Source organism: Electrophorus electricus, chromosome 13, assembly GCF_013358815.1.
Source record: "Electrophorus electricus isolate fEleEle1 chromosome 13, fEleEle1.pri, whole genome shotgun sequence".
In the NCBI taxonomy this organism is placed as follows: Eukaryota; Metazoa; Chordata; class Actinopteri; order Gymnotiformes; family Gymnotidae; genus Electrophorus; species Electrophorus electricus.
Genome location: NC_049547.1, coordinates 7,910,457 through 7,922,676, shown reverse-complemented (window position 1 = coordinate 7,922,676; position 12,220 = coordinate 7,910,457). Strand labels below are relative to the sequence as shown.

The 12,220-nt window shown below is 40.9% G+C and overlaps 1 protein-coding gene and 1 long non-coding RNA gene across 3 annotated transcripts; one reads left to right on the top strand and one right to left on the bottom strand.

Moving 5' to 3' along the window:
* The first annotated feature begins 847 nt into the window (after window positions 1-847).
* Window positions 848-11,914, top strand: traf3 (TNF receptor-associated factor 3). 2 transcript variants are annotated; one of them, XM_027000318.2, is made up of 11 exons: window positions 848-1,191; window positions 5,239-5,450; window positions 6,465-6,516; window positions 6,660-6,764; window positions 7,158-7,322; window positions 7,769-7,849; window positions 8,048-8,122; window positions 8,387-8,479; window positions 8,872-9,012; window positions 9,586-9,763; window positions 10,173-11,914. In XM_027000318.2, exons 2-11 carry the CDS (start codon window positions 5,242-5,244, stop codon window positions 10,742-10,744), a joined length of 1,671 nt encoding a protein of 556 aa, XP_026856119.1. In that variant the 5' UTR covers window positions 848-1,191; window positions 5,239-5,241; the 3' UTR covers window positions 10,745-11,914. The 2 variants fall into 2 exon arrangements, with proteins under 2 accessions (XP_026856119.1, XP_026856120.1); XM_027000319.2 differs by lacking the exon at window positions 5,239-5,450.
* LOC113571408 lies at window positions 7,861-9,683 on the bottom strand. Its single transcript, XR_003409997.2, has 3 exons — window positions 9,604-9,683; window positions 8,376-8,467; window positions 7,861-8,115 (listed from the first exon to the last, which is right to left on the bottom strand). It is a non-coding gene; the product is annotated as an uncharacterized LOC113571408 (long non-coding RNA).
* Window positions 11,915-12,220: the final 306 nt, after the last annotated feature.

Sequence of the window (12,220 nt, the reverse complement as noted above, 5' to 3'; positions counted from 1 at the left end):
GTGCAAAAGGAAAAACGTTCCGCAATGGTCTCTTCTGAAAAGATGCATGATTAGGCCAGTAGATCTCAGGTTTTCTCAAGAAAGTGGACCAATGAGTAAATGTAGTGTGTAGTCTGAACGTATGTTTATTAATTTAATTATTTAGTTTATTACATTCGAAAAATATTTCTATGATGGACCGAGGAGGTTGCGCACGCATGTTTTAATTGATACTAAATGGTATTCAATTGAATTTATCAAGTTAACCATTCAGTTGAATTAATCCGGTTAACAACAGGAACAATTTTTTTTAAATCAACGTATTTATACAGAGTATTTTAGAATGGAGTTAGAACATTCAAGCAAGTCGTGTTCAATACCAAGTCATGAACCGACACAATCCTGCACTTTTTAATCGTAATTGGGCCTATACCCTTTGCTGTACCGTTCTAAAACCGGTCTGACGTCACAGGTGTAATAATTCTTGTAATTGTGAAATTAAACTTAATTGTAAATATATTCTGCTTTTTATTAATATGCACTTTTCGAAATGACACTATAATATGCATAAATATATCCAAGGCCTACTATTAGCTAATTGTAACCAATTTTGTCATTAATAGTCTTTTTGTGGTTTTGCCGTTACTTGTTATTTTTCATAACCTTACTTTGAGTTACACACATACTCGTTGTGTGTCCTATGAGATAATGAACAGAGTTTATACGTGGCATGCAAATTTGGCAAATAATTTTAACAATTTTTATAAATATGGAGCCACTAAAGACGCATTGAAACACGTGCTGGATGTACGTAGATGCTGCGCCATCTACTGGTTGTATGTTCCTGACTTCAATGGCGTCCATTTACTACGTTTTTCATGACGGGGATTTCCTGAGGAAGTCAGAGCAAGGGGGCTTTCCAGTTACTAGAATTGACATCAACAGTATAAGGCTTACTCTGGTGTCTTTACCTTTTCCATATTCGAGCTGCGCAATTTTTGACACTGTACATTCGACAATGAAAACATTTGATCACTTGGCAGTTTCTGCCGGTTTGAAAACCAACAGAAACAGCTTTCTCCGTGTAAATTAGTCGTTGTAGCTAGTCTTGGTGTCTTTCATGAGTGGACAATCCGCCAAGGCTCTATCTATTAGCTACATTGTTCAGAAAAACAGTGCTGGGATCTTGGACGACGTTGCTAACTGATTCATGTAAGTACTGCAAATCACACGTTGGATTTTGTGAATATTGCTATCTTAATATGTAAGTAGAAGGTAGGGTTAGCAACAACCTGTGTCAAGGCAAACCCAACGGGCTGTGATAGGAGGCATGTACTCGTCTACCACAAACCTGTATAGCTAGCTGCCGTCTCAAGGTGCCTCTATAGATGGGCTATCAAAGCTAAATCTTGTTTTAGAGGGACTAGCTAAGTCACCTGGCTAGTGGGATAATCAAGACATCAAAATCGCTAGGTTAAATCTATCCTGTCCTCAGAACCATAGTTGGCTAGCTAGGACATGCTCTGTGTAACGGTGTCTTCCAGTGTCCAGTAATGTCCTAAGGAAGCCTACATCATTGACTAGCTGGTTATTTTTCCTGGGTTATGAATGAGAACTTTCTCTACCATGAAAACACTTATTTGCTAATATCACCTACTTAGAAAAAGACTGCTGACTGAATGCTTATATTTTCCAGCCAAATTTTAGTCAGGGCATAATGTTGCATAAAAATGCCACTATTATAATTGTGCATGTAGTACAACTACAGTACAACAACCTCACCTCCTCTGCCATTAGCATGCACTATTTTGCTTTTCTCAGAGCTTTAGGTAGCCTACCTAACCTAGGAAATCTGTTGAGGCCTGTGGGCCACTGAGGGAAATAACCATGATGACACACAGCGTAGTGTTAAGCATCATCATAGTGTTTTGTTGAATTCAAAGATTCAACATTTGTAAAATATGACATGGTCATTTTGAAAGATTGGGTACTATTTCACAGATTCACTTCAGAACCTATTCTATTTGAATTTAACATCTGTTTCACTCTCGGAATAACATGGTAAGGCCCCCTGATATGCTACAGTGCACACACTTTTTTTTTTTTTTTTTTTTGGACTGTATGTCAGCAAAAGATCAGAACAGATATACCTTTGTTACTACTCTTCTGTGTTTCTGTAGGTACCAGATTTTGCCTCATCATATTTACAGTCACATTATCATCTGTCAGCATTTAACCTTGCCCTTTCTTCCCGTTAATGAGCAGTGTCAGTCACATTCTATCTCCTCCTCTGCTGAAAGGTCAGATGAGAATAGGCTGCTATTCCCCTTTAGACTTTGTTTCATTTTTGGTATGATTTCTCAGTCAGGCAAGCATGTGCAAAGAAACCTCCTTACCTGGATGCCACTCAGTCCTGAACTTACACACTCGCTGTATTGAGTTACACGCATCGCCCGCCAGCTCCTTCTGGTGTTAGGTTCTATAGGGCTTGGATGCGAAGCTTTGTGCGAGGGTGCGTAAATTGTCTCTCTGCATCTGAAGTTTTGCTCTCACCCTGTCTAGTTTTGAGGCATGTTTCATTGTTTTGACCCCCCCCTCCCCTTTTTTTTTTTTACAACAAAACTACATTGTTACATATAACCTCTGTTCCACAAGGTTGGTGTAAAAGCCTAAATGTGGTTTTGGGCTGTAAAAGAGAATTGGCATTTACATTATTGTGTAATTTTGTAAATTACACTGCTTATTTTAGGCAGTCTTATGGTTAATAACTCTGAAGTATGTTGTTGAGAAATTGTCATTTTTATAGCATTGCATGAGGGTTTCCAATTTTTACAACTGGTTATGGGCTACCTTTTTAGTGTGTTTGCTTCTTTGTGTGTATCGGTATGTAGGGATGTTATTAGCAGATGGGAAATGCCCCTTAAATATTCCAGGAAGTTCCTAGAGAACTACACATATTGGTCAGCCACTAGTGTACCAACTTCCCTGGGAAGCTTTGATTGTCAAATTGACCTTGTTTTAGAGGAATGGCATCTCATGTGTTCTCATTCTTGCTCGAGTGCCCTCTTTCATAGACAGTACACGATTCAATACTTAAGCTCGATTTAAAAAAAACAAAAAAAACAAAAACCTCATGCTCTATAATTTATTATTTTTTAAATTTTTTATGTATTTATTTATTTATTTATTTTTAAGTACAGTAGGAGAATGACCGTAGAGATGCAAATACATCTGGTGAAAAAGTGCCGAAATCAAAACTTGGCCTCATCTGTGTTCCTGGCTGAAAAATCATTACATCAGTCTGGCTAAGTTGATGTACCCTGTGCTTGACTGCACAGTCCCTGTGGTATATCAAAAGATGATTAGGGCTCATTTTAATGAGAGCTTTCACATTCACTTAGTTTAAATTAAACTACCACTGATGCTGGCATTGTGAGAGAGCCTGGGTGACAGCTTTATGGTGTTAAATTCAGAAAGCTCACCTCATATTTACTAGGTCCAGTATCTGTGATGCATAGTACAGTACTATGAGGGTTAGCAATAAGTTTGACTGCTACAAAAGCATAACTGCATATAATTTTAGCATCACTGGAGTACAGTATTTGCAGAAAAGTGTTTTTTTTTTTAATTTACTAAAACTGTGTATGTTTGCTGTAAAATTGACACTAGTCCTTTTGTTAGTGTCGCTACTGTTATGCGCCTTTTCAGATTCCCGAAAAATGTTACATATGAATTCTAGTACACTCTCCCAATCATCCAGGGTATGATCCAGCCTGTCCAGTCTTGATAAAAGCTCAGTTTTTAAAGTAATGCGCAAGCAATTCCAACAAACAAGCAAACAAGTCATTTCCTTTTCCTTCTTCGTTTATACAGAGCTGTTGACAGCTGTAGACCATTCTTAGTGTGGGCCGGTCCTCAGTTAGCACTTTTTGCCCACATGCAGGGGCTATTGTCTTTCTCCCCACCATTTCCCCGCAGGGCTGTATATGAACTCATGTAAACTGGCCCATTGAACGCTGTAATTGTGGGATAGTTTTGTGCAGCAATAGAAGAGAGGGGGCGCTGCACCGGCACTGCACCAGTGCCATAGCTGTGGCTAAGTGTTAACCGAACCCGAGCCTGCGGCTTTGCCAGAACCTTCATGTGTGCGTATGTGTGGTTAGCATGGAGCTTGGCTCAGGGGAGAGATATTATTAGTGCCAGAGAGCTATGTCTGTTATGAAGGGGTTTCCCAGGCCGCATGCTGCCGGGCAGGAGCTGTTGATGTGGCTACAGAAGGCCAAGGTTTAAGTGGAGGCGCAGCATCACCAGCCATTTCCATATGAAAATGCAGCAGGAACTGACTGTAACCTGTAACTGTGCTGAGCTCTAACAGGATTGTGGCAGATTATGAAGGAGAAACACTGAGAGACATGAGTCAAGTCAGGTAAGCAGGAAAAGCATGACCCCCCCAGGACCAGAGCGGATAAGCAGACAATCTCAACACGGTGAAATAGAATTGTACAAAAGTATGTGTTAAGATAGTTACTGAAATGAACATCAACATGAAACTAAATTATACGGACATTGTTAAAATACAGATGTCGGTCTACTGGTAAAAACTGTAGAAGGGATCTGTTCTAGGCCAGGTTTTCCAAAAGCATCATAACACAATGAACATTGTTAAATTGTAGAGTGAGTATCACACTTTAAAGCTCTCTCTGTCATATAAGAGGTCCTTAACACTACAGTGCTTTTGATGGGGCCTTGATCTGTAGTTTTAGGAAGTTTTAGTTATTTTGCTCTACTTCACTCTGGAAAATACTGCACTGCAATGTGGCGATCCCACTGGAATGCAGTTTGCCTTTTTATATAGCTTGAGGGTGTAATGTGGTGCTTTTTGCATGGCTAAGTGATATCAGTTGTGCCAGCCACTGGTGACTTTCCAGCCATCCAATACAATCGCTCATCAAACAAGCAGAGACCAAGCAGTGATCGACTTGGTAACTTTCTAGGATGCTGCAGGAATGAATTCTGGCCAGCAGGGTTATCGTTCAAGCAACAGTGTGACATTTCAGAATGTTCCCCCCCCAAAAAAGCTAAGCCATCCAGTTTGCATGACCATGACTGGTGCCTAGTAGCCTGCTATTTGCTATTAGTAACAGTAGCCTTTGGGATCACGTATGAATATGTAAATAAACCCTTCCTTGTTGTTGAAGCCATTGGCGTGTGGTAGCGGCTTGCCGCGCTAGCTGGGCGTGACATGTGCATCTTGTGCAGGTCATGTCAGCGGGCCGCAGTGTGGACGGGCGGGAGCAGCAGATTGTCCTGCAGCAGTGCTTCCACCCTCCGCGCGGTGGCTTTCGAGACCACTTCGTCATGCCGCCCGAGCCCAAGTACTGCTGTGAGTCCTGCCACTTGGTGCTGTGTACGCCGCGGCAGACGGAGTGCGGCCACCGCTTCTGTGAGAGCTGCATCGCTGACCTGCTTAGGTGAGGGGGTTGGATGTGGGGGTAGTAGCTATTGTAATGGCAGTTGTCAGTACCCGTGTTGTCACCTTGACATGTGACACACAAACAAATAACCATAAGGGTGGTGACCTAATGATCAATCTGGAGAGGAGTGTTGACTTTTCTTTGGAAACATTCTCAGAAAACCTGTCTGGTAGTTGCCCTTGTTCTGTATTGCTCTGTGATGTGGGGTTGGGATTGTGCTAGCATTTTTAGAGAAGGAAAAGTTCAAAGGTTGTAGCATACAAATGAATAACAACCCCGAATATCAGTAAATCACCAAGGATACAGTTTACTTTTCCTCCTTGAAAACTGCATCTTTAGCTTCCAGTTCTAATTATGATAGAGCTGCCATTTGGACAGCACTGAAGCAGCACAAAATGTTGATATGCAATGGAAGACAGTAGTATTATCTGACAAAAGGATGCCGTCATATTATCTTTCTTGGGTCTTTTGTCTCTTGCATCTTAGGTCTTTTTTGTCTCTTTTGAGAAAACTAAATGGAACAAGTGTTCAATTTGGTTTAAAGTCACTGTAGAGGCAAATGAGCAGGAAGCTTCCTATTTCTGAAGTACCTGGGGTTTTCATTATTATGTATATTCCTAATAGATATCTCAGTTTGAGCTATTAGCTCTAAGGGCAGATTTCAGTGTTAATATTACTAATTTAGCAAAGAATCAACAAATATTACATGAATTTGTGTGTATGTATGCATGTATGTGTATGTATATATGTATATGTATATATGTGTGTGTATATATATATATATATATATATATATATATATATATATATATATATATATATATATATATATATATATATATATATATATATATATATAATATAATGAGAGAGAGAGAAAATAGGAATTAAGCCATTACACACAGTATGTGCTAAGTTGTTTACAGAAGTTGAACACTGATATCTTCAGTTCCCTAAGGGTAAGGGAAAGTTATGTTGTTTTTTTTTTTTTCTTCTTTCACTGTGATGCAGTAAACCTAATCCAGTATGTCCAGCTGACCTGCAACCACTATTTAAAGAAAAGGTAAGCTCCTCCCTTCCTTTCCCCCTCCCCTAACCATTCTCAAAGCCATCTCAAATAAAGTCAAACTGAAAGCAGAGTGTCATGCACAGGAGGCTGATAACACTGTAGCATTAGTTTTTAACTGCCAGGGTCCTTTTTGCCAGATATTCCGTGATGTGTGCTGCCATAGAGAGATTATGACTCTGAAGGTCTACTGCCGGAGTGCGAAGAATGGGTGTAAAGAACAAATGAGTCTACAGCAGGTTATGGTAAGGTACTTTATAAGAGCACTGTTTTAGACAATGCCCAGTGCTGTTTGGAGAGACTTTGTAAAATTGTAATACAATGGCTTATTTTAATGATATTCCTGTAATGAAACACCTCTGATTTAATTCTTTAATAATTTTATTTTAGAATCCTAGTGTATGCCTTGTTTCAGATTGTTCCTTATACTTTTCTTTTAAAAGACAAGACATTGCCTATGATATAATGCATTTAAACATTCTGATTACATTGCAATGCAGTGTATGTATCTTATAAATATACTTTTTTATCGTATTGATTTTTATTAAGGAGTTTCTGATGCTTTCTGATGTTTTCTGATGCTTGTCTCTCACCTGCTCACTCTGTGTCTTTCTCTCTCTTTCTCATTGGGCGGGCAGGACCATTTGAATGTGTGTGAGTATTTTGAAGTGCCCTGCCCTCTAGGAAAGTGTAAAGAGAAGATCATGAGGAAAGACATGGTTGAGCACCTGAACCGCAAATGCAAACACCGCGAGAGCACATGTGAATTCTGCAAACACAAAATGGCCCTCACGGACCTACAGGTACCTTCCCTTAGTCCTGTCAGCTGACTTCAGGACTAGCCATGCAAGAAATGGAAAGTACTTTTGTAGTTTCATAATTGGTTTTTCTTTTATGTGGAAGTGTGACTTTTTTTTTTATAAGTATACGGTATTCCACATATGTCTAAATCCTTGGTTGTAATGAATGAACTACTTCTGTGCTGAGTATTCCCCTTCCTTTGGTGCCAAAAATGTCCCATGACCTTTTCAGTTTGACACTGAGCTGGAAACTTTAGGGGAATCTCCTGTAACTAATTGCCATTTTAGGAATGATGGTAGGCATGATGATGTACTTCTGAGATTATGGAATCAATTCCTGGATTTAATTGAGTCAGTGGGAATTTCTAGAATTTATAGGGTCAGCATCTAGGTCTTTATTTTCAAGACCCTAACTTTGAACTAACAGCAGGTTCTCTGTCTGTTGGCAGAAACACAAAGAAACAGTCTGTCCTGCATTTCCAGTAGCATGCCCTAATCACTGTTCATTTTCATCCATTTTAAGGAGTGAGGTAAGCCTGGTTTTAATGTCGTTCTTTCTCTCTCTCTCTGTCTGTCTGTGTGTGTGTGTGTGTGTAAGGACCTATGTATATATAATAATCTCTAGGTGTGATTCCTACTAGAGCATTTACTCCAGAGTTTAGAAAAGTGATTCTCTAGTCATGTGGGCATGTAAACTTCATTTAAGATGTTCTTCATGTGTTCTGTAGCTGTCCAGTCACCAGCATGACTGCCCAAAGGCTCAAGTCACATGTTCTTTCTTTCGCTTTGGCTGCTCCTATAAGGTGAATTTGATGGTTTATTTGCTGATATGACAATAAAATACAACTCATGTTGTCATAAATAGAGATGTTCTATATATTAGTAGTTTAGCATTACCCATCACATTTATGTCTTTAGAAATATTGCTGAAGATGAACAATAATAAGGCATTTAGTTTTGCTTACGAAAATCCAACAGAATACAGAACAGTATAAGAAGACCGGATAAAAGCAACATAATACACATGTACACAATGATGAACTGGTTTTTAATTACCTGCTTCTCAGGGTCTCAACCAGGACATGAGAGAACACGAGTCAAGCTCTGCCTCAGAACACCTGCGCCTCATGGTGGCCAGGAACAGTGCACTAGAAGCCAAGGTACAGTATGAAATCCATGTCAGCCTTTACCTCGCCCACTCTCTAGCCATATTACAGGTACCATGGCTAGGGTTTTTGTTATAGTAACAGTTACAGGCTACAATAAACTGGGTTTTGTCATTTTAAGGTGAGTCATGCATAAACATTTTTTTGTTCTGTGGTGTTCAGGTCACCGGGTACACGTCTGACCCGTTCATGCATCATGACTGTCATGCAGTAACCTATATTGCAATCAGTGTGTCAGTGACAAGTGGCAAAAAGAAATAATGCCAAAACATGCAGAAAAAATGCTTTACCTGATCTTATCATTTACCTGATATATTTTTTTTGTGTTTGTTTGTTTTTCATGGATAACAACAGTGATGAGCTCAAATATGTCTGTGTGTGTGTAGGTGGAGAATGTTAAAAGTGAGCTTTTGGAACGCTACAAGGTTCTTCCAAGCCTGAGTACGCGCCTTACAGAAGTGGATGGGCAGTACGAGGAGCTGAGGGAGAAGTACCGGCAGCTGGAGCAGAAACTAGCCACTATGCAGGTGAGCGATGCTTCTCACACAACTCTCTTTGAGCGCTGACACCATGCTACAGAGGTTTTGCTGAACTATTACTACAGATGGCGCAAGTCTGCCAGTACGCACTGATCTGGAACCCAAACATAAAGGAGAGATATTGACTAGTTTTAAATGAAGACTGGTTTATGGGTCTGCCCATCCTGTGCCCAGAATCACTGAATGGAAAGCATATGTGATCACTGTGGCATTTTAGAAAATTTAAACAGCTATCTTGTTTTGCTCAGCGAACCAGATGGCATGCTTGCTGGCTTGAAGGCACCAAAGCCAGATTTCGATTTTGGATCAGAATTTAAAATAGGATTGCAGCCCAAGTATTTCGCATTACTTTAATCTCACTTTCTAGATCTCTTGATAAATCCTTGGTTGTCGTTTAACACACAAAGAATGTTTGGTATTGTAAAGTAAGTCTGTCTTTTTTTGTGTGTGTGTGTGTGTGTGTGTGTGTGTGTGTGTGTGTGTGTGTGTGTGTGTGTGTGTGTGTGTGTGTGTGTGTGTGTGTGTGTGTGTGTGTGTGTGTGTGTGTGTGTGTGTGAGCAGAAATTGATGAGCACTCACTCAGAAAAGCTTCTGGAGGTGGAGATGGAGTTACGGGAGTTGCGCCCGCTGAGGGCCATGCGCGAGGAGGTGGAGGCACTGCGGGGTGCAGTGGAGAGCATGCGCTCAGTGGTGGCCTCGCTTGATTCCACCCGCACTGGCCCCGGCACACACACACTGGGTGAGTGCACACACAGCTGTGTTATAAGTGACACGTTGGCTAAACATGCATCTACAGCAAGATTAGGTATTGGGTGCTGTGGCAGTCTTTACCCCTACTAATAATATTAGCAGAAATCTAACAGAACATTTGAAAATATGAAGATATGTACATCTAAACACTTTCACATATTTGTGATTTGAGAACTACCTTCCCCTGAGTTTAGTTACAACCCTTATTTAATGTCTTTAAGCTCACCAGAAACATTCAGAATACTCCTATACTATATGCTTTGTAAAGTATTTAACATGATGGCCAAAGACACAAAAACTTAGTAGCTCTCCATGACCTCAACTGGTAGCACCTTCCATAGATGAATGCCAACTTAAGTTCATTTTCTGTTAACAAATGTCCCATCGCCCCCATGTAGCCTCCTTAGAGACGCAGCTTTCGCGGCACGATGAGATGCTCAGCGTGCATGACATCCGTCTGGCCGACATGGACCTGAAACTACAGGTGCTGGAGACGGCCAGCTTCAATGGCACGCTCATCTGGAAGATCCGCGACTACAAGCGGCGGAAGCAGGAGGCGGTAGCTGCCAAGACGCTCTCACTCTACAGCCAGCCCTTCTACACTGGCTACTTTGGCTACAAGATGTGTGCGCGTATCTACCTGAATGGCGACGGCATGGGCAAGGGCACACACCTGTCACTCTTCTTTGTGGTGATGCGTGGAGAATATGATGCGCTGCTGCCCTGGCCCTTCAAGCAGAAGGTCACGCTGATGCTGATGGACCAGGGCCCGGCCCGCAAGCACCTGGGTGATGCCTTCAAGCCTGACTCAAACAGCAGCAGTTTCAGGCGGCCCACGGGCGAGATGAACATTGCCTCAGGCTGCCCGCTCTTTGTGGCACAGACCGTGCTAGAGAATGGCACATACATCAAGGATGATACCATCTTCATAAAGGTCACGGTGGACACCTCAGACCTGCCTGACCCATGATGGGTGGCAAGGGGAGGAGCCATGTTGACCCACCTCTGCACCCTCCCTAGTTGCTCCCAAAATGGGCAATGTGCTTGTGGAGGAGGCCCAGAAGGGGTGGGAAGAAGGAGCCCAATCTGATTGGAGGGATGACGGAAACACGTGAGCGTTCTGTGAGGCCTCAGTGTCAGGCTTATGCTCCCGAAATGGTCAACTTTAGTGTCCCCCTTCTTGGCGGACTGACTGAGGTGGGGCCTGACCGGATTGTGTTTGTGAGATTGACTGGGGGTAAGTTGAGGTCTCCACAGTGAACCTGAAAGAGCAAGTGATGTTGCAACTCTAGACAAAAGTAAGAGTCAGCATCTGATTTGATCTATGGTAAGGGAAAGAAAATGACACAGTATGTAACGCCACCAATGTGAGGAGCATGACATCACAAGGATCCTTCTCACTGGCTGTGAGAGATCTGGGGTGGGGGGGTTGCCATAAATGATGTGTTGCTCTTAAATGTGTTTGACATTAGCTGAAATTCTTTTAATTTTTTTTATTTTAACCAGTGAAAACTAACAGACCATCTGTATTGCAGGCTGTAGACCTGCCAGGCAAGCCTTCATATTTGATGAACAATAAATGCCTTGTTCTTTGACTGTATCCAGTGAAATTTTGGTGGAAATTTTTGGTGGCTAAAAAGTTTTAAGTGTTGTGTTCTTGTAGAGAAGAACTGTGTGAGTAGGATGTGTTGTATGTGCGGGCGATGTGGTAGTAGACCTTTTTTTGTTTTTGTGTATTGGTTGTAAAGGACCTGGGCATGAAGAAATACGTTGGGCACTAAATAGTAACTGTACAATTGCTCCCTCATGAGGGGCAAAAACCTCTTTTTTTTTTTTTTTTTTTTTTTTTTTTAAATGCATGTAAACCTACAATAATTACATGACCTAACCTCCAAACTGTGTTTACTATTTTTGACACATTATTTTTTGTAATGTTAAACCTTGATGGATGCTGTGCATCAGAATATATTGTTCTTTTTTAACACCATTTGAAATACTAGACTTTAAGCCTGCAGCAATGCTGACATTTTACAGTTTAATCATCACTTTTCAAGGAGGAGAATATTTGCACAATTATTGTTTTTGAATGTGTGATACAAATGTATAAGTATATAAATATAAAAAGTTTAAAACATTTTAATATGCTGTATGATTTTGTGATGGTGCATAAGTCAAGGTAAAAATCAGCTTTCTTAACGCTATATGACTACTATTTACCAGTCTCGTGTTTCACCACAATGAAAGTCACCTTTCGTTTTAAAGTTCAATAGGCGTCTTTTTGAATTTAAACTGTCGGAAATCAACGGGGTGGACTCGGGTAATGCGGAACAATTTTTTGCTGCGTTTTCCCATGGAAACTAATATGCCACGATAACCTATACAATAGAGAAACATGGTTAACATAAAGTCCGCTTCAGATAAGAATTCGAGAGAATGACGGTAGAAA

Coding starts and splice junctions, on each gene's coding strand:
- traf3 (XM_027000318.2), top strand. CDS start 5,242: ATGTCAGCGGGCCGCAGTGTGGACGGGCGGGAGCAGCAGATTGTCCTG. Junction 6,765..7,157: donor TGAGTCTACAGCAGGTTATG/GTAAGGTACTTT, acceptor TTGGGCGGGCAG/GACCATTTGAATGTGTGTGA. Junction 9,764..10,172: donor CCCCGGCACACACACACTGG/GTGAGTGCACAC, acceptor GCCCCCATGTAG/CCTCCTTAGAGACGCAGCTT.